Here is a 23,304-nt window from a genome sequence, read left to right as displayed (position 1 = left end):
ACTCTATTAGCATATGCTTGGAAAATGGCCCTTCCCACTATTCTGTGCTGGTTCAATCTTTTGGTGTATACAGAGAATTGTGGGAAGGATTAGAGTAAGACAAGCCAGAGTCACTTTGGTGGTAGATGAAGAGAAGGAAGATCATGGAGATCCTACGTCCGTCCTATTCATGTCTACCCCTAAAGACCAAGAATAAAGACCAAGGACTTTTGCTTATCCTGACTCTGACTGATTCTAAGGCATCCAGGGCGTGAACTTGGTCTTTACACCTGATGTTTCTAATTACGAAAAAGAGAAAGATATGAAAAACCAGATCCAACAAAGGAAGAACTAAGGTAATATTTACCTGAATTCCAAGGTATTTTACTCATGAAATATATTTTACTGTGATATCTTATTTTACCTTCAAATAAAAGGTTCCTTTTCAACACAATTAGAAAGCAGACAACCCAGAACATACCTGACAAAGCAGGGCCTCCCTCTAGCTGAGCTTCTCCATTTTCTATTCTATCTTCATGAGAGCCCCTCCGCTGGTGTTCACCATTCGTTAAGCCAGTTTTTTCAGGAGTTGATGTTTTGCTTGGTAGTTGGTTGTGCTTTAGCTGGTTTAGCTTTGGGGATCCTGCCATAGCCTGAAGCACAGGAGATTGAGGTTTGGGGTGCATTGTTTTTTCTAATTCTCGGGCCTCCTGTAACTAAAAGCCAATAAAAGCAAGATTCAATCCAGATAATTTCCTCCTTCAAAAACCAGTTTGGATGTTATGCCAGCTTCTGTGAAGCCTCTACTAACTGACACCTATATGTAGTTTGAACTACTTTGTCTTTCTCTTGACATCCTTCTTCATCTGAATTCAGTATTTTCTGCTCAGTCTAATTTGCATTCTATTGATAGTTCATTCAGAGATTGTAGATGCTTAATGTATTCAAAGAGAATTAAAGAATGCATGCATGAAACAATGAGGAAAAAAAGGAAAAACAGATACTTGTTATCAACAGAAATAACAAAAAACAAGAGAAAATAAAATTTCCTCAATAATTCACACACTTGCATTCCTCCAAATAAAACAAGTTTGCATGCAACACTCAGAGTAAAATAATTATGTGCTTCTAAGCAAAAGCAGGCCAAGAGCTCTGAATCCAAGTAGAGCCAGAGGACCCCAAATTTTGATTCTACCACCTAATAGTGATACAATCTCGGGACTTGGGACACATCTTGACCTCAGAAAAATAAGAGTAACAATCTAAACCCCACTTTCTCACCAAGTAATTGCAAAGAAAACACTTTGCAAATGTAAATTATTACTATTAAGACTTTTATTAAAAAGATACATATCATAGCCCATTTCTTTTTACTACTTTCAGCAAAACCAAAAATATTTTAAAGACAATGCAGAAAACTGATAAAGAAGATGCTTCTTCCTCCCCCACTCACATAAGTGTAACTTTCCACTCTTCTCACTCCTCATAATACCCTTCCACTGAGAAAAGTAAAGTAACTCAACATATTAGCCATATCTAGAAATTAATTTTCCATCTGTATTCCACCAGCAGAAGCAGAAATAACTTCATAAGGGAGAAATGATAGTGGTGTAATACACAAAAGACCTGGTAATGCATGAAGGCTAAAATCAAATATTTTTTAATTTGTTTACACACACACACACACACACACACACACACACACACACACACACACTCACTCTCTCTCTCTCTCTCTCTCTCTCTCTCTCTCTCTCTCTCTCTCTCTCCTCCCCCATCAACTCCCAATTATGTAGCTAAAAAGACAACCTACCGCTTGGTTTTCCATTCGGGTAAAAATGACATTCAGCATCTGAGTGAGAGTGGCCTTGGCAGTTGTCTGATTAATGAGATTTTTACTGGCCAGATAGATGTTATAACATGTCCTAACTGTCTGAAGTATTGTGCCTTCATGAATTTCAATGTGTGGGGAAGTCACTGCAGTAAGAAGTGCCTAAAACAGAAGAGACACACATTTTCCGCTGATTTGTCCTTTGTGCCATGTCTCCCAAGGGTAAAGGCATTCGTTAGCCTTTTTAAATTTTGGAGGGAAAATCTTAAAATGGTTAAGCAAAATAGAACATATCAAGAATGAATTGTTTTCAGTAAAAGCATTCTGTCTGCAAATCATTAAATTCATTATAACAAATTATAAATTAAAATCTAACTGAATTTAAAAACAGCTGAATTTCTAATTGTTCACTTATATTGAATGCATGCAACAGTGTTAAATAAACCCTTTACATAGAAGCTAAAATTCCACACAACTGAGCTAATCCATAGCAATCATAGACACATACCAGAAGAAATCAGTTCCTCACTTTTTCTACAATTGTTTCCTTAGCATCTTGTTTATAAGAGTAGTTTTAAATTTTTTTGTGCAGCATGGACTCCTTTGGTAATCTTTTAAATGTACAAAATATATAGAATTACCAAGGAAACAAATTAGAGTGGAATACATTGTCAAAACATTTTTTAAAAAACCCATTCAAGAACCATAAGTTGAAAATCCCTGCATCAGAAGAAGCAAAACAGTCAGCCTAGTAAGAGACCTTTCTTTATAGAAAGAAAATTTGAAAAAAAAATTGAAAAATTAAAATATGAAACCTCAGCATACCAATCTTTGAATCTATTTGCAATTACCACACTTGGCAACATTGTATAATGTGGTATTCTTGCAGCAAAAATGAAGAGTAGGAAAATGGGGAGTTGTGGATAAGTGCCCCTCGAGAAATGTAGATTGTAATGCAAGTTTTTCAACGGAATAAGACAAGAGAAGCTGTTATATAATCCTTAATTCACAGGTCAATTTTAATTTGAACTACTGGGGTTATTAAGTTTTAAAACACAACAAAAATCCGGGGTCCAATTTTCTCATTTAAATAAATTACCTTCCCTTTTGGACCTTATACAGTACTGTCTTACACTTACATTTATAACTTAATATTTTGTATTATAATTATTCATATGCATGTCTTAGGATAAATTCTACTGAGGCTGCTATGTCTTATACAAATCAGCCTAGTTTATAATTCTGCACACATGCTTAATAAATGTTGCTGAATAACTGAATTGGATTGTAAGTAGCACATTAAGAAATGGCAATGTCTAATAATTTAAAAGGGGGGCAATGGCTTAAGTAATAGTGAATGCTTTTGTTTCGGTTCAGTACCTAATTTACTTTCTTCTAACTAAGCCAACTACATAGTAAATTTAAAAATCCATACTCTCAAAGAAAACAACATACTCATTTAAGAAACTGTTACATCAAATTAAAAAAAATACCTTAATTATTTGTAATTGTACCCCTTCATCAGTCTGAGGACCCTGAAAGCAATTGCAAACGGTTTCAACTATCCGGTCAATCAGGCGCTTCCCAGGGGCTCCACTGTCTGGAGCATTTCCAGTAATGTGCCCATATGCGATGAGTTTCTAAATTCAGAGAAAAGATACATAATACACATATACGTGTATATATATTTCAAAACTTTTCCTTTTTCTGAATAGACACAGCAAAACACAAGTGGACCGATATTCAAGACATTTAAATTCATTTCTCACCAATCTAACTGAACTAGAATCACAGGGAACAAGACTAGAATCATTATCATAAAATTTGGAACCCTGAGAAGAGCAAGTTCTGTTGTCCTGCTTTTGTCCATATGACTACAAACTATTACCTTGATTGCCAAGGCTAATGTTGCAACACATAAATTTCATTATGAAAAATGTTGAAATCTGCATCAGGAAATTATTTGTTTAAAAGATGGATCTTCACTACATAGAATTCCCAATCCCTCTGTCCACCCACATTTTTGATTTCTTTCACAGATTAACTGTACACTATTTCAAAGTCCAATTCTTTTTGTACAGCAAAATAATTGTATGGACATATATACATATATTGTATTTAACATATACTTTAACATATTTAACATGTAGGTCAACTTGTCATCTGGGGGAGAGGATAGAGGGAAGGACAGGAAAAATTGGAACAAAAGGTTTTGCAATTGTCGATGCTGAAAAATTACCCATGCATATATCTTGTAAATACAAAGCTATAATGATAATAAAAAAGAAAACTTCAATTAAAAATAAATAAATCAAAAATAAAAGATAGGTCTTTCAGAAATTAACTACTTCTGTCTATAATATTTAGATCTTTAATGGCCTGAATTTCTTAATTGCATTAATAAGTGCTTACTCACACTTGGACATTATTCCAACAGCTAACTCTGAAATATAAATGAAAATAAATTTCTAGCTCTACAGCACAATACTAAACTGCAATACCAAATCATTATAAATGAAAAATTACAAGATATTGAAAATTCTCCTTAACATTCCTTGTCTTTTAAAGTCATGAAACTACTACCATTTGAGAAGAAAGGATAAAAGTGATCCAAGATAATTCCAATAGACTTGAGATAAAAAATGCCTCCACATCCACATATGGAGACTGAATACAGATCAAAACATACTCTTTTCACCTATTTTTAATTTTTTTCTTTCTTAGGGTTTCTCCCTTTTGTTCTGATTTTCCTTTCCCAACATGATTTAACATGGGCATAAGTTAAAAATTATTCTACCTGTATAACCTATATCAGATTGTCTGCTGTCTGGGGAGGAGAGTAAGGGAGCGAGGAAAGTTGAAACTCAAAACCTTGCAAAAATGAGTGCTGAATATGGGGCAGCTAGATGGTGTAGTGGATAGAGCATCAGCCCTAAGTCAGGAAACCCGAGTTCAAATGTGGCCTCAGACACTTAATACTTCCTAGCTGTGTGACCCTGGGCAAGTCACTTAACCTCAACTGCCTCTGCAACAAAAAAAAAAAAAAAAAAAAAAGTGAATGTTGAAAACTGGCTTTACATGTGATTAGAAAAACAAAACGCTATCTTAAAAAAAGGAAGAAAGAAAAGAAATGAGGATTCAAACAATGTGTTACTTGACTCTGATCTGCACTACCCTGATCTATGCGCGCATGCACGTGTGTGTGTGTGTGTGTGTGTGTGTGTGTGTGTGTTTGTGTGTGTGTGTGTGTGTGTGTGTTAAAGGAAGAAAAGACTTTCCAATTCTATCTGGATCTTTGACTTCTGATATTATAGCTTTAAAAAGCTAACTGCACCTTAAGCTTCATGAATAGTGCCATGTCCAAAACAAAGGAGATAATGCCACACCTGCTGTACAGTATGATTCTGGCCCCCCCCCCTTTTTTAAGAAAAGGCATTTATAAACTGTAGTTTAATAGAAGGCAAGAAGAAATGTAAAGCTTAAAAATAATGCTATCTAAAGATCAGTTAAGGAATCTGGGAGTAATCAATTTGAAGAAAACTTAGGGAAGGACATATTAATTTATTAAACTGTTTTGTTTTATGTTTTTTTTTATTTTTTAGTTTATGCTTTATTTTGTTTTTGTGTTTGTTTTAAGCTCTGGTTCTAGAAAGCAAACCAATAGAAAGGCATGATGAAAAACTTATTTTATAATGAAAAAAATTAAAACTTCAAAATGGAATGAACTGCTACTAGACCAGTTCTAGAACATCTCTCATATACATTCCCTTCTTTTAATTTCTCTAGCAGTAAGATGCCCACTGCTGATAGTTTTTAAGCAGAAGTTTCATTCACCATATAGTAGATGGGATTTCCATTTTATATACCTACATCCTTACCCCCTCACTGGTTTATGATCCATATCACACTTCTTAACTGTGGGTGGTCTCCAACGCTGTTTTAGAAGTTTTCTGAATTCCAGTCCCCAAAACTTTAAAACTGAGTAGTATGCATAATCCCTAGTTTCCCTTCAAGGCTCAATTGAAATGCTACCTCCTATCATCTCTCCTACTCCCAGTAGCTAGTGTTCTCCCTTCAAAGTTAACAAATCAGTTCTGTATATATGTATAAGTGTCTATTTTGTCTCCTCTGGTTAGATTTAACCTCTTTAAAGAAAAGGACTGTCTGCGTCTCTATCACTGTACAGTTCCTGTTCTATATCACACACCTAAATCAATGTTTTTTAATTGTCTAGGTGTACTCCAATGCTCCTGATCAGCTCTAGGAGTCTTGCTCTCTCTTCAAGATTACAAAATTTGTAGGCTTTATAAAAAGGTAGTGTTTGTTACCCTGCATAATGGAGGTAGTTCTTTACATGTACGAGTGAGTGAGATTTTATTTTTTGTCAACTATTATTATTGAATTAAAATTTGTGTCCTTATAACTTTACCCAATGGCCCTAAAGTTAAGGTAAAGCATCAATACTTGCACTTAATATCCTCCTCTGATAACCAGAGGGCAAGTGGTAAGGGCTGTGCCCACAGCAGCTCTCTAGACATAATATGATTAAGAAGATAAGGCAAAGAATTCAAGTAAATCACCCTAGAAGGGCATTTAATGAAATGCATTTCATTAAATTCGCGATGTCAACTTGCTAAGGCAAAAGAAGCTGCTAAGGCCAAGGAAGTCTGAATGGATAGCATCTAAATTATCCTACCTTTGGGAATAACCATCAGTTTCACCAAGTGGTTTCTTGGTCACCTCTTTTGAATAAAAAAAAAAAAATTAAGAAAAGACAAAGATCCTTAGGAATAAAGACAGAGAAGACTGCTCTACCAAGAATTCCACAGCTCAAACCCATTCTAAAATGGTAATGTTATAGAAAGGATTTTTATTCAAGTATGGATTGGGACTGATGACCTTTGCCCCAAGGTCTCAACCAACTGAGTTTCTGTGATTCAATTAATAAGATCATGACTCAACCTTATGAAAATACATGGTAAAAAGATAAAATAAGATTTTTTTTTGAGGAAAAGCTAATTATTTCCTTTCCCCCATTTCCAAAATCACTATCCTTGCTCAAACCCTCATTATATCTTACTACAATGTCCCAATAGGTCCCCTAGCCTCTAATTCTCTTCAATTTAACCTCCCTATGCTACTAGATTCATTTTACTAATCTATAAGTATAAGCATGTTATATAAAGATTCAAAACTTTCAATGGCTCTCTACTAAAGTTCAAACATTACTTGTTCTTTGAAGTAATCCAGAAATGGCTAATTCTTCCCACATTATCTCCCATTATTCCTTTCCATATATTTTATACTTTAGCGAAACAATTTCTCCACCCTCCTGACCCTTAAACTTTGCTCCCACAATTTACCTGGTAGAATGGAAAGAACACTGAAATGGGGAGTTTAGAGAACTAAGTTTGAATTTAGTATGTGGGCAAGTATGTGGATCACGAGCATGTCAATTATGACTTATTCCCTTTTCTGATGATATTAAGGATCTTTATGTCTCAAGAAGATCCACAGAATCTTTGTGTTAGAAGGAACTTGAATATTTTACAAATCAGGGAAATAAGGCTCAAAAACATTAACTGAGTTGCTTAAGGTCGCAGCTTGTAAGTGATAGAGACAGGATTAGAATCCACATCAGCTTCAGGACTGATGAAGTCAGGGAACCAAATGATGAGATTAGTGGCAGTTCAGAGAGTAGCGGGAACCCCTCTTTGGTCAGCATAGGTACAACGTGAAAGAATTCACAAACCTGAAAAGTTTGAATGGCAAAAGGGAAGTTTTATTGGCACTGAGAAGTCAGTTTTTGCTAGGAAGACTGACTTCTGAGTCAAAGTGACATTGCTTTTCGTGTGTACTGAATAGTGCTTTCTCTGGGTATTGAGTGGCATGGATCTCTGCGACAACCAAACTGGGGACTTGCACTTTTTCAGTGCCCCTAAAGTTGTCTGATCCAGTATGAAATCTGATCACATTTTTCCTAGTCTCAAACTACGTGAGTTCCTGACTTAAGTCTTAGTGTGAACAATACAACTATGGGCTTGCTCCTATCACAGTCAGCTAGCTTCAGCACAACAGAACTCTCAGTTTCTCCCTGGTCTGAACTCCCTTGCCTTGGTTTTTTTGCTGTAAGCTCCAAAATGAGATTGAATCTGGAACTGAGGATACTGCTTTGTTCACAGAGGTAGAGCTCCACAGCTTCGAATCTCTTCAGTTCTTACTCTTCATTCAATATCCAGAATTAGGCCTGCAATTGCCTTGTCCTTTTTGGCCACAACAGTTGCCAAGTTCCTTTCTTAGTCTACACTTGATCTGATATCTTACTCTAGGCTAAGTGCAACAACTTCTTACTGGCATCTCTCTTTGCTCTGGCAACAATATTAGGCCCTTCTATATTTCCAGACCTCTATTCAATCTCTACACTGGAAGGCTCTATTCAGTACGCTCCAAACTGGGCCCAGTGTCTACAAACCTTCTTATCTTTCTCTATATTTCCACCTCATCTAGAACAAAATGACATCTCTCTCACTTAAAATACAAAGACTACATCATACCACCCTCATCAGAAAGAAATAACACTAATGACTCCTTTAATTCCAAAATTATTCTGGGGACCCAAAATATTGTTATGCAATAGCTAAATCTCTTACTCTGAAACTTAAAATTCCTGGCTTAAAATTCATGTCAAAATCAAGTCTGAAGACAATACCTGCAAACAGTCAAGTGATGTACTGACCACCCTTGGAGATTTTGATTGACAGGCTAGTTCAAATGGAAGGAAATACTTGTCAGCCTCAATGAAGTTTGCTTTTGGTGGTACTGCTGTCCCAGGTCTGGTTTAACAAAAGAAAGAGTAAAGAGGGAGGAAAAAAGTTGTAAATTTATTTAGAAGTATTCTTTCTAAATGCCATTTTCAAATTAAATATGACTACAAACTGTCATCAATGACCTAAATAATGAAAATTAAATAATTAAAAAGTTATCCTGCACTAGGGAATATCAAGTACCAGAAGCAGCATACAAAATTCCTTTTTTGCTGATATACCAATATTACTCTTTGTTGAATCTTAGTATTAGTCATGGTTACGTTACTAGTAAGAGACTAAGTAGCATCATTATTGAGAAAAGCATTATTGGATTATATGGAAATATAGGTACAAGCTTTTTATATGACCAAGGTAACATATCTCTGAGAAGACAATGTTTTTGATCATATCACCAGAAAGAACTAAAACATTAATATTAAAGTTATCTTGATTGTTCTCCAAGTTAATAACTTAATATCCCATTACTACTCACCAAGTGTTATGAAAAAAGTGTAAAGACTATTATAAGCTTTTCACTATATTATCCCTATATATGAAAAGCAGGCTAATATGATGGGAAGAACAATAAAGTAGGAGATAGGGAGATATAAGGTTTATTTTCAGTTCTGGGATTAACTTGCTGTGTAACCTTGAACAAGTCACTTCCCCTACCTGTTTAATAATGAATAGTATACCTTTGCTTACTCATAGCTTACCTTTGCTTTTCTAATTCTGCTTTAATTTCATCTAGAAAGGAACAAAAAGGAGAATTACATTAGATATATGCAGATATATGTTTGATTTTTTTTTTGAGACTTAACTTTTAATTTTTACAGTATGGATTACAAGAAAGACAAAGTAATGGTTATAGAAAGTGAAGCAATTCACTATGTAAAAATATGAATTAAACACATTGATTACCGATACTCTGTTTCAAGAAAGATAAAAGCTTAAGAAAACACCAAAATAGCAGGTTGTTTTTTTTAATCCACTGTCAAGACAAATAGGATTTTTTGCCCTCTAGATAAATTTAATCTTAGATCTCAGGTTCTTTATACTTGTTAAAACCATAAACTGCAATATATCATAACTGTACACCCATGGAGATAATGTGTCATTTATTCTAAAACAAACAAAAACCACTTTTAAGCCATTAGTGGTTTAGATTCATGTGTCACTATTTGTTTATACTTTACAAGTATGTGTCCTTATATTTGAGATTTTGTGATATTTAGTTTTCTTAGAATTCTAGAACATATAACTCTAGATGCCAAGAATTCTTTTTGTTGGGAATTTACATACATGATGACCTCAGAAATCTGTAGAAGAACTACACTTAGTAGGAAAGTGCAAAATGTGAACTTTTGGGGTTGTTCACATCCAAGCCAATTATGTACATCATCCAAAAAATACCTATATCTAACTCATTAGGTCTACTGTAAATGGAGATGGAACCTGACAGGAACAAGAGTGCATATGTTCTTTATGAGAAAAGACTCAATTTTCCCTCTCCTATTTATCTTGGCAAGTAAGAGAAGATATGAGATTGTAGGAATAGTCAATGAAATCTGATATCATGAAGATAGATAGGTTTTCAGAAATTTATATTTATAATGCCAAGACCCATTTGGATGATGAGATCACAGGAAAACATTAATATCCAATTTGGTGAAATGAGGTTTACCTTTAGCTTTTGCATTTATTGTTTTAAATAAGGCTGGGTTTGTTGGGTTTAACCAGGAAAATGGTAGGATAGCTGGCTTTCTGTAAACTTTTCCAACTTCAAACCTCAAAGTAAAGGTACTTTATAATGTGTCCATTTTTATTATTTCTTCTTTAACCAAAAGATACAGAGAAATGGTTGTTTAGATTCTTTTTGTTTTTTTAACTTAGGGGAGTTTTAGTTAAAGTCTCATTACAAGTTATTTTCTTAACTTCTCACATTTCCTATCATTGGAACTTCTTCATAAAAATAATTAAAGTTGAATTGGGTTCAACTAGAATCTACAAAGACAGCAAAGTAGTACAAGGTAAAAGCTTCAATGAAAGAATTCTAACACATGGAGTTTCCATTCAGTGTTCCCACACCAATCCATATACCTAGCATAGAATGTGAACAGAGGTAAATTCACAGATCTTCATCTCAGGGTTGTATAAAAGGATCCTCAACTCTGACCAAACCCAATAGGAAGCAGACATTCATTGCCCAGCATAAAACAAGAGAAAGAAGGGAAGGTGGAAAGGAATAGAAAACATCAAAAGCACCAATGCTGAGTACCACAGGCTAGAGAAGAATAAGTATCAAGTTTGGAGGAAAGGTGCCTGAAATCTGGCTAAGGCTAGTCTTTGTCCACCCCAGATTATTTAAAACAGAGAATCTAGTCTAGACCATCAGGATATTCTCCAAATAAATGACGCTTCATACAACCAACTACTCAGCTTTATAGAACTATATAATGCAATATAGTGCAATAGCTGAAGCAAAGAAGATTCCCAGATACATGTGATGAGAAACATCAACTAACAGACCAAAAGATCAAGAGAAAAAATAAAGCAGAAACTTAGCCCAAGTAGATAAACCAACATGTGGAAAATAAAACATAAGGAAGAATAAGTAAAACTTCATGAGAAACCATAACACTTTAAATAAATATTATATAATATGAAGAAAAAAAATGGCTCAAAATTATCTAATGAAAGAAAATCCTGCCGGCTTTTCAGAAATCATACAACAGTAAGTAATTCCAGAATAATTCAAAAGAGAAACAAAACTCTTAAAACAGGGGATTCTAACAAGGGATTTTAATAGGGCATGGATCTATTTAATAGTTTAATGAAGTCTATGGAACCCCATCTCAGATGCTCTTAAATATCTAAATGGTTAAAATAAATGGCTAAAATAAAATACAAAGTAAACTCCTGGATTACAAAGTAAATGCATAAAATAATTAGGATGATAGTAATTAGCATTCATATAGCATTTAAGGTTTACAAAGAACTTTTTTACATATCTTATTTGATCCTTACAATACCTCTCTTGAGGTACTTGCTATTATTATTCCCATTTTATAGATGAGATAAACCATTATATTGTAAGTTTTTTTAAATGTTTTTTTTCTAAAAAGTTAGTAGACTCCAGGTTAATAACTTGTCTTAAAAGGGGAAACCAGTTATGAATTTGGGTTGGACATCAGTGTTCTCAATGTAAAATTTTAAAATAGCAAAGTAGGAAAAACTGAATACATGATGGTGAATCTCTCCAAAAAGGTATCAGCTTTGAGAGAGAGGGTTAAGAAATTTGAAGCACAAAAATATTAAAGTGTCAACAACATTAAAAAAAAAAAAAAAACCACACACTCAGACAAGCTAAAGCAGTGGACATTAAAGGCTGACTACAAAAAGATAAAAATTATAGATCTCCCAGAAGATAACAATAAAAAATCCCAAATACTACTATTCAAGAAATATTATAAAACTGGCCAGAACAATCTCTGAATACAAAATGACAATCAATAGAATTTACATTGTTGTTTATAAACTTTAAGGTACAGAGTGGTTAAATCTGTCAATTTCCAAAGCAAACAACAAATGTAAACAGTCAAAAAAAAATGCCATTCAAATAAGAAAAAGCAGTTTTAATAATATAGGATTATTCCATATTCATAAGAAATCAGGAAAGAACAGAAGAGGATATTCTTTAATTCACTGAGAAAGGGAAGAAAAGGACTGAGCCAATGCCCGAGTTATTTGGACAAAGACAGAAACACAGCTTGTGGGATGTAGTTCTCTACCCAATGGATATATTCAAATCATAATAAACAATGAGTGACTTGGATATAATAAATTCCATTGTTAAAATAACCTGAAACAGATTTGCTTGCTATCTCCTACGCTTAAATTGGTTTTCTAATTCCTAAGGCTATTTGCATTCCTTACAAGTTATTGATGATAAAGCAATTAATTAGAAATACTTGTTGCACATTTAACTTTATTTTCCCAGCCCCGACAGGGGGGTAATATGAAGGAAAAAGCATTTTTGTAGCACCTACTATATGCCAGATACTGTGCTAAGTAGTTTAGAAATATTTTATCTTTTGATCTTCATAATAATCCTTCAAGGTAGGCGCTATTATTATTCTCACAATGTTGAAAACTGAAGCAAACAGAGACTAAGTTACTTGACTGAGATCATAAACAGAAATCACATAGCTAATAAGGATGTGAAACTTGATTTGAACTTTGGCCTTCCTGACCCCAAAAACAAGAATACCTAGTATTTATATAGTACCTACTAGTGCCTGACATTGTGTTAAGCACTTTATTAATTATCATCTCATTAGATCCTCATAGTAATTCTGGGAGATAGGTGCTATTGTCTGGAGGAACCCTGAAACTGTCATCTCTGACTCTGGGGGGGAAGGCATGGGGTGAACTCTGAGATGTTCTACTCTGACAGAGACCCACCCTACAGGGCAGTTAAGTGGTTTTATTAAGATTAGCCCAGGACCACTTCCTGCTTAGTTGAACTTAAGTGGTCTCATTTAGCTGGAGATCTGGACCTGATATTTTTATTGAGCACCCTCTATTGAGTTGAAAATTAGTCCAGGACTACTCCTAGTAGCTGGAACTTAAGTGGTCTCATTCAATTGGAAATCTAGGTTTGGGAGCAGTGGCAACACTGAAGGGATCTCATCAATTAAAACTTCAATCTCAGATTTCCTATAAAAAACACAATTTAAAACTCATAACTTGCAGAATGTCCTAAGCAGGATTACGCCTTGTCAAGAACCTCTCTCCTTGGCATAGCTGCCTGCCAGGACTCCTGCTCCGCTATGAAGAGACCCTCTTCTCAGTGAAAACCTTTTGTTATTTCTCTGCCAGGACCTTTTCACTAGGAAGTCAGTCTTCCTAGCAAAGCTGACTTCTCAATGCCAATAGAACTTCCCTTTTGCTAGTCAAACTTTTCAGGTTCATGAATTCTTTCACGTTGAACTGCCGCCTCTGACCAAACTGCACTGCCACTAACAGCATCATTTAGGTTCCCTGATTGACCAGGATCCCTGAAAATCTGGACGAGGTAAAGACTTTTCTTGTTTTATTCTATAGCTGGACACTCAAATACCCGGAAAGATTTGAGTTATCAATCGAGCAGCATTCTCTCAGAGATGCCTCACTCCCTTACTCAGGGAGCATTTTGTCATCTCTCCATCTCTAGAGACATCTAGAGATGGACGAGGCACTACAGAATCAGGGAAACTAAGGCTTTGGCAAAATGGGACAAAATAACTGTTTCTAAGGATACTTCCTCAGGCAGAAACAAATTCGGCTTCAAAAATCTCAAACCTAAAAACTTAAATTAAAACAGCATTGTAATGTGCTACTTAAACTAGCTGGAAGGAAACCAAATTCCCTCCTTCCAGCCCTTCTAGGGACAAGGGAGCCTCCTTCTGCATCCTTCTGCAGTCCTAAATCCCTTTCTGAACAAGACCTTATGTCCAGCAATGTCTCTAAAGAGACAAAAGTCCATGCTTTAAATTTCCCAGTCCTTGTGCTGAATTTGAGTAGGAGGAGCACTGGAGGAGGAACTGCCCACAGGGGTCGAGCTGTCTCCCCAATGCCCTGCCCTCTAACAGAAGTTTGGGGCTTGGTCAAGCTCCCCCTCCCTCCAGTTCTAACATGACATCAACAGCAGAACCCTCACTATCCCTGGATGTGGCCCATAAGACCATTGAATTTCTTTCTCCTTCACTATGGCACTCCTCCCCCCATAGACTGGGCCTTCTCGAAACCTCTCCTCTGCCTCGCCAGCTTGGTAACCTGTCATTTAAATGCTTGTTTATTGCCTTATTGGGGCACAATTTAATGGTGAGATTGGGGACCCAATTTTCTCTTCTCAGACCTCCAGAGAAATTTTTTAGATTGATCCCACACAGGTCCTCTATTTCTTAAGGGAACTAGAGCTCTTTGAATGCATGCTTATCCTGTACATTTTAAAAATGGACTCTGTTTCCCTAGGATGGCCATCCTCCCTTAAAGCAGTGGCTACCGAGGTCCTTTTAATTGAAGAGACCTCAAAATTAACCCTGGGACAGTCATTAGAGGTTTTAAACATGGGGGTTGAGTATTTTAGAAGCCAAAGAGCATCAGTGGCTTGGTGGGAGGCTTAATAGATATCAGGGTATCCTACCTGACCTGACTCTCTGGATATGTCATACCCTTAACCCTGCCACCCTGCTCCCTGACTTTTCCCAGCGGAGAGACATCATTGTTTTCTTGAAAATGGGGAAAGAAAGAAAAGCAGGTTATTTTGTAGTGACTCCCAATGGCACCCTAGAAGGTAAACCACTGCCTCCTGGGACTTCTGCCCAGAAGGCTGAACTCACTGCCCTAACTAGAGCTTTGAAACTGGGAAAGGGAATGAGAGTGATCTATATCCTTTCTTCCTCTGGCTGGTTTCAAACCCCTCAGACCGAGCACTATCTATCTTGCACTCTAAGCTACTTAACTGATCCTTTCACTGTCAATGTCAGCACCTCAAACACAGCCCCCATGCCTTCTTTTGAGACAAAAGCAGGTATTTGGGGGAAATGTTCTTTGGTCCTTAAAGGCACAACAATGCTAGCCCCCTGGGTGGGATACTCAAGAACATGAGGACATCCTTTCTAACCTTGTTCCCACAATCAAGCAGCTGGCCAATATGCCTCTACCAGCAATTAACTCCTAGATTCTACAGCTCATGCCAGCAGCTAGGGAGCTCTGTGGGCAGTGGGGTTGTTCAGCTTTGTTGGGTGGGCTATCAACATTCTTAAGGCAGCCCACAGATAGGACCTTATGCATTTTTTGCAAAGGCCCCATTCCCAAACTTCACCATGTTAACCCTGGATGACATCCCACTTTTAATCTGCTCCTGAGATTTCTTTTCTCTAGGCTTCAAGCTACGGATTATCAACTGCTCCTCCAGCCTGGAGACCATGGGATGGGCCGCACAACACCCCTTAGATGTCCTGCTGCTATTTTCAGATCTCACACCTCCTCTCCTGGCATGAATCCCCAAGTGAACCCAGGGACATCTCTACAATCCTTGCCAGCTCGAAGCAGTTACAGAAAGATAGCTTCACCCTTTTATCCCAAATGAATCTGAGGGTGACTACTTGAGGAGAGAAAATGATGAAAATAGTGTTCTCCTTGAACTTTTGGGGCAATGGGAAGGAAACTCTGAGGAGCTCTCCTCTGGGAGAGACCCGCCTCAGGGAATCAAGATAAGTAATTTCATTCTGTTATCTTAGTGGTGACTAGCTGTAATGGGCTGAAACTCGAATTGATGCACTGAGGTCCCAAGAACATGAGGATAAATAGTAATTGGACCATATTCTAGTAATATATATGCTTGGAGAAAGAATGGCCTCCGCCCACTCTTTGTGTAAATCCTGATGTGTTGTATAGGAAATGACGATTTTAGTGGGTGGAGGCAGAGAGGTGGAGAGAAGCAGAGAGAGACTGCTGGCTGGCTTCTTCACTCAGCTGCACCCATTGCCATCGTGAACCTCCACAACCCCTTCACCTCTGATCCCCCTTCGCCTCTACTGAGAATAAAGATTTTCCCTTAACCTGAATTCCTGACTCCAGCTGATTTTAAAATACACGGTCATCACAACTAGCTATACCCTCTATTGAGTTGAAAATGAGTCCAGGACTACTCCTACTTAGCTTTAACTTAAGTGGTCTCATGCAAATGGAAATCTAGGCCTGGGGGGCAGTGATAACATTAAAGGAATAGCTTTCAATTGATCTCTTATAAAAAAGACAATTTTTAACTCATTACTTTGCAGAATGTCCGAAGCAGAATTGTTCCTTGTCAAAGAACCTATCCTTGGCATAGCTGTCTGCCAGGATTCCTGTCCGCTGTGAAGAGACCCTCTTCTCAATGAAAATCCCTTTTTATTTCTCTGCTAGGATCTCTATTTCCCTACCAGGACTTTGCCACTGAGAAAGTCTACCTTCCTAGCAAAGCTGACTTCTTAGTGCCAATAAAACTTCCTTTTTGCCACTAATATTTCGGGTTTGTGAATTCTTTCACATTGGACCTGTGCTGACCAGTAGGGGATTCTCACAACCCAACTCTCTGCACTGCCACTAACTGCATTACGGTTATTATCCTCATTTTATAGGTGAGGAAACAGATAAACAGGATAAAACAGTCACACAGCTTCTAAGTATCAAAGGCTAAATTTGAATTCAGGTTTCTGACTTGGAATCCAGTGCTGAACCCACTGCACCACCTACGAGCGGATAAAATATATGTAACAAAATAAGGGTCAGATGTTTATATTTTCTTTAGGAATTTAATTAATAAACTTGAGTTGCTTATGAAAAACAGTAGCAGCTTTGGAAAGCAAGGATTTTTTATACTTTTATTGGTACTCTGGCTTTTATACCTCAATCATTTCTTTGAAATACCCCTTATACTTATTCCTTCTTCATAACACAGAAAATGAATAAAGTAAAATAGACACAAAAACCATAAAAATTTATGTTTTCACACCCATAACCCACTATCTCTCTACCAAGAGGAAGATCTGTCTCATCATTAAAAAGTATGCCTTTTGATGCTGAGTGAAAGAATTAGAATCAGAAGAATGACTACTATAGCATAAATGTAAATTCTGAAAGGAAGCCAAGCTGCGTAATTATAATAAACAGTTTTAGTTTCAGAGAAAAGAAAACAGAAAATGTCCCTCCCTAATTCTGGCAGAGAAAAGGGACAAAAGGGGCAAGAAGCTGTATAAACTGTCAGTATACACTTGCTATTTTTGATTAACTTTCTTTGTCACAAGAAAAGTTCAATGAAGGTGAGGGAGGAAAGTGACATATATCCAGGAATATTTGTTGTGGAAAAGCAAAACACATCAATAAGTATATATATATATATATAAAGCACGGGATTATTTTGAGAATCCAGTTGTAAAATGAAAATGAGGCTCCCTGGAGGTGGGAGAAAAGGAAGCAATGGCCAAATTAATGGATATGTTAGAATGCAATCCCCACATAAATGCATTTATTTAGTTCAATGATAATGAAACAATATCAATACTAAACATATATACACCAAGTGGTATGGCATCCAAATTCCTAGAGGAGAAGTTAAGAGAGATGCAAGAAAAAACAGACAGCAAAACTACACTAGTGGGGAATCTCAACCTTGCTCTCTCAGAACTAGATAAATCAAACCATAAAATAAATAAGAAAGAAGCAAAGGAAGTAAACAGAATGTCATAAAAGCTTTGTATGATTAGTAACCATATCAGGGCATAAAACCGTCAAAATCAAATGCAGAAAGGCAAAAATAGTAAATGCAATTTTTTTTTCAAATCATGATGCAACAAAAAGCCAGGAGAAAATAGACCAAAAATTAATTGGAAATTAAATAATCTAATCCTAAAGAATGAATGGGTAAAACAACAAATTACAGACACAATCAATAACTTCATCCACGAGAATGACAATGAGACAACATACCAAAATTTGTGGGATGCAGCCAAATTAGGGTAAATTTTATATCTCTAGATGCTTCCTTGCATAAAATAGAAAAAGAGAAGATCAATGAATTGGGCTTACAACTAAAAAACTAGAAAAAGAACAAATTAAAAACCCTCAATTAAATACCAAATTTGAAATTCTAAAAATAAAAGGAGATTAATAAAATTTATTTAGTTCAATGAAATCATTGCAATAAGAGGAAATATATTACTTAACTCAGAATGTTAAATGGATGTAAAATTTGAGCTACTTGTGCTGAAATTCAAGATGGTGTGAAATCAGTTGCCTGGACTCCTGACACAGATGAGATGATGATATGCATGTAAATGTGAAGTTAAATAATCTGTGTTTAGAGGCTAAAAATACCCCAATGTGTTATATTTCTCAACATCATTCTTTCTTGCAATTATATAACAAAACGATTTAACTACCCAAAGTGCAACTTTTAAAAATTGTCATAATTTGGGAACAACAATAATCATTTGAAATTTTCAGCAATTTAATATAAATTTTTATTGACTTTAATTTTGAAAGTAAAATTATCCCTTAATGATGGATAAAAAATCCACAGAAGTATCTGAAATTTGCACAAAGAGTTCAATGTGGCAGAAACAAAAACAAAATAAAAAAACCCAAGTCCAAGAGAGCTACTATGTTTATCACCTTTTGTTGTTGTTTGTTTTTTCCCCTTTTGATCTGACTTTTCTTGTAAAACATGATGAATATGAAAATATGCTTAGAAGAACTGTTTAACCTGTATTGATTGAACTGATTGCTGTCTAGGGGAGGGGGGAAAGGGAAAAAATTTTGAAATGCAAGATTTTACAACGGTGAATTTTGAAAATTATCTTTGCATGTATCTGGAAAAAAATACTATTAATAAGAACTTAAAAAGAAAAGAAAATTAGATCCCCCCCCCCCCAACTGGGGTTAAGTGATTTGCCCAGGATCACACAGCTAGACAGTAGTTGTTTTTATTAAATAAAAACTTTTTTTTTTTTTTTTAAATAAGCCATGGGGGAAGGTTAGAACCCCTGATCGCAGAGTAAAGGTGGGAACTTGCTGGGTTCTCCCCCCAAATACTTCCAAATACCTTTAAATAATAACTCTAAACAAATTTTAGAATGTCAGAACTCAAAAAAATCAGAACAATTGGAAGGACACTAGGAGAGGTTTGTTGCAACAGGGTAGGCCAGTATAGTCCAAACCCCAAGAAACCAGGAACAAGCAGTAGAGTCCCTAAATCTTTAGCAGTGGTAGCAATCTTCAAACCTCTCAGCTCACAGAGGCTAAGGACAACTCAACAGAAAAGGTTTGGCATACTAGGTTGGAAAGGGAGCCCCAGCTCAGGATCAGGCTTCGAGAACCATTGAATCAACACAGGCAGTGGCAGGAGCAGCAGCAACCATAAATGGGACAACTATGGCTTCTGGAGATCTTACCCACAGATGGGAAAGGGGAAAGCTGAAGAGTTGATCAGAGGGAAATTGCAGGGGTCTCTTTGCTAGCACCATGGCAGAACTCCATTGCTTTGCCCATACTCAAGTCTGGATAGCAGCGCTGGCTCATAAACTAGTTCCTAGGAGGATCTCTGAAAACAGCTGCACAAAACATCTGAAGCTTGGGACATTGCACCCTCCACCCTGGAAATAGAGTCCTCTTTTAACAAAGAGTTAATGAATATAATTTCTTCTTAATAATATTACATTTTCTTAAATTGGGATTTGTTGTTAGATATTTTGAATTTTCCCTGATGCTGGGCATGTGATAATGTTTTCTTTTATTTCATTTTGTTTTGTATTGATTTTCTGTTTTTCTTTTTCCTTACTCTGTTTCTTCAAATAAAATAAACAAAACAAAGGAAAAAACCCAAAGAGTTAATGGCCAAGTAACAGGCTGGGAAAATGAGTAAAAAGAAAAAGATTCCGAGCATATAACGTTATAAAATATAAACTCAGAAGAAGATAATATAGTCAAAGCTCTTACATCCAGAACCTCCAAGAAAAATAAAAATTGATCTTGGGCTTTGGAAAAGTTAAAAAGTGATTGTGAAAAAATTGGTAAGAGAAATGAGAGTGATGCAAAAGGAAATACAAAAAGCTAATAAGAATGCCTTAAAAAGCAAAATTGGCCAAATGGAAAAGGAAGTACAAAAGCTCAGAGAAAAATAATTCCTCAAAAACTAGAATTGAGCAAATGACTTTAAGAGAAATCAAGATATAATAAAATAAATCCAAAACAATGAAAAAGTAGAAAAAAAAATGTTAAAATATCTCAATGGAAAAATAGCTGACTTGAAATAGATCCAGAAAAGATAATTTAAAAATTGTTGATCTACCTGAAAGCTATAATCAAAAAAAGAAAAGCACCTGAACATCATCTTTCAAGAATTGACTAAAAAATAAATTGTCCTGATATTCAAGGACCAGAGAGTAAAATAGAAGTTGAAAGAATCCACTGATCACCTGAAAGAGATCCCATGATGAAAACTCCTATGAATATTATACCCAAATTCCAAAACTCCCAAGTCAAAGAAAAAATATTGCAAGTATCCAGAAAGAAGCAATATAGGATAGTGGAGCTGCACAGCCGGGATAATACAAGATTTAGCAACTCTTATATTAAAGGATTGGAGGGCATGGAATATGATATTCTGGAGAGCAATGAAGCTAGGATTACAACCCAAAATCACCTGAGTATAATTCTTCAGGGGAAAAGGTATAGTTTAATGAAAGAGGATTTTCAAGCATTCCTGATGAAAAAGACCAGAGCTGAATAGAAAATTTAATATTCAAATAGAGGACTCAGAAGAAGCATAAGGAGGTAATCAGGAAAGAGAAATCACAAGGGACTTAACAATGTTTATCTGTTTACATTCTAAATGGGAGGATGACACTTGTAACTCATAAGAATCTTCTCATTACTATGGTAGTTAGGAGTATATATACACAGAAGGCACAGGTGTGAGTTGAACATGAATAGATAATACCTAAAAAGGAAAAGAAAATCAAAGGGTGAAAGAGGAATGTACTATGAGAAAGGGAGAGAGGTGGAGTGGTGTAACGTAACTACTATAAAAAAGGCAAGAAAAAGCTTTTATAATAGAGGGGAAGGAGGGGGATGGGAAGGGAAGTGAGTGAACCTTACTCTAATCAGAATTGGCTTAAAGAGGAAATAACATACACACTCAATATGGGTATAGAAATCTATTTTACTCTGCAGGAAAAGTAAGAGAGGGAAAGGATACTAGGAAGGGAAGAGGATATGAGAAGGCAGAGGGGGGGGAGGGGGGAAGTGATAGGAAAGAGGGCATTTTGGGGGAGAGGCATGTCAGAAGCAAAACACTTGCAGGGGTCCTCAAACTACGGCCTGCTGGCCAGATGCGGCAGCTGAGGACGTTTATCCCTCTCACCCAGGGCTATGAAGTTTCTTTATTTAAAGGCCTACAAAACAAAGTTATTGTTTTTACTATAGTCTAGCCCTCCAACAGTCTGAGGGACAGTGAACTGGCCTCCAATTTAAAAAGTTTGAGGACGCCTGCTAGAGGATGGACAGGATGAAAGGAAAGTGAGAAAAAAATAAATGGGGCAAGGGGGAAATACAATTAGTAACAGTAATTATGAAAAGAATTTTGAAGCATGTTTCTCTGATGAAGCTTCATTTCTCAAATATAAAGGAACTGAGTCAAATTTATAAGAAAAAAATTAAGTCATTCCCCAATTGATAAATGATAAAAAGATATAATCTATGCCCAAAAGATTATAAAATCATTCATATTCTTTGACCTAACTAGACATGAATCCCAAAGATTTTTTTTTTAAAGGAAAAGAACCTATATGTATAAAAATATTTATAGCAATTCTTTTCTCAGGGCAAAGAAATGGAAATTGAAAGGATGTCCATCAATTGGGGAATGGCTGAATAAAACGTGGTATGGGATTATGAAGGAATATTATTTTATAAGAAATGTTGACCAGGACACTATCAGAAAAAAAACTGAAGGACCTGCAAAGTCCTTCATGAGCTCAACCAAAGTGAAATGTATTGTATACATAGTAATAGCAATGTTGTGGGATGATCAGCTATGAATGACTTTTGTATTCTCAGTAATACACTGATCCAAGACTACTATGAAGGACTTTTGATAAAAAATGCTACCCATACCCAAAGAAGGAACTGATTGTCTGAATAAAGACTGAAGCATACTTAAGAAACTTTTTTTTCTTGAGGATCTATGTTTTCCTTGCAACATGACTTATGAAAATGTTTTGCATAACTTTGCATAGGCCTTCTCAATGGGGTGTGGGATGTAGGGAGGTAGGGATAGAATCTGAAACTCTAAATTTTAAACAAATGTAAAAAAAAAATATTTCACATGTAACTGGGGAAAATAAAAATATTTTTAAAAGAAAGAAATGATGAGCAGGATACTCTCAAAAAACCCTGAAAAGTCCTCCATGATCTCAAGCACAGTAAAACATTCTGAGTACATAGTAATAGCAATGTTGTGGGATGATCAGTTGTGAATGACTTTGCTATTCTCAGCAGTACAATGATCCAAGACTACTCTAAAGAACTTATGATGGAAGATGCTACCAATTTCCAGAGAAAGAACTAATTGTGTCTGAATACAGAATGAAGCATATATATATATATATATCGCTTTATTTTTCTTGAGGGTTAGGGTTAGGTTTATGTTTTCTTTTGCAACATCATTATTATGGAAAGGTTTCCATCACTTTCATGTGCCTTCTCAATGGGGGTGAGCAGTGGGGAGGGAAAGAATTTGGAACTCAAAGTTTTTTAAAATAAATATAAAAAAGTGTTTTACATGTAAATGGGGAAAATAAAAATATTAAATTTACAAAGCCATGTTTGCGATATCAAAGGGACTGCTTATGTCATATGAAGTTGTTTATGGAATTGTTAAGTATAAAAGCCCCAACTAATAAACAAGCAAATAAGTATCTATAAATCTCTTCTACAAACCAAACCATGCACCAAGTTTTGAGGATATAAGCACTTTCTCTGTGCCTTCTTCCTTCCCCAATCCCCTCACTCATACTTTCCCTCTATATTGTTCCCCCCCCACCTCCCACCCTCCACCACCAATTAGAACCATATAAATCAATCAAGTACTATATTAAGTGG

General features: G+C 35.9%; 1 protein-coding gene across 2 annotated transcripts in view; it reads right to left on the bottom strand.

The window, feature by feature from the left end:
- Positions 1-23,304, bottom strand: part of ARFGEF2 (ADP ribosylation factor guanine nucleotide exchange factor 2) — a 112,518-nt gene that overhangs the window by 71,630 nt on the left and 17,584 nt on the right. The window contains exons 2-6 of one of the 2 annotated variants that reach the window (XM_031951581.1): positions 9,333-9,363; positions 8,520-8,643; positions 3,304-3,450; positions 1,793-1,972; positions 461-695 (exon numbers count right to left, since the gene is read on the bottom strand). In XM_031951581.1, coding sequence (XP_031807441.1) covers positions 461-695; positions 1,793-1,972; positions 3,304-3,450; positions 8,520-8,643; positions 9,333-9,363 — 717 coding nt within the window. The remainder of the gene's footprint in view (positions 1-460; positions 696-1,792; positions 1,973-3,303; positions 3,451-8,519; positions 8,644-9,332; positions 9,364-23,304) is intronic. The other variant, XM_031951582.1, reaches the window with a different exon arrangement.

The sequence above is a fragment of the Sarcophilus harrisii genome, chromosome 2 (assembly GCF_902635505.1).
Source record: "Sarcophilus harrisii chromosome 2, mSarHar1.11, whole genome shotgun sequence".
Taxonomy (NCBI): domain Eukaryota; kingdom Metazoa; phylum Chordata; class Mammalia; order Dasyuromorphia; family Dasyuridae; genus Sarcophilus; species Sarcophilus harrisii.
This window is presented reverse-complemented; position numbering and strand designations above follow the sequence as displayed.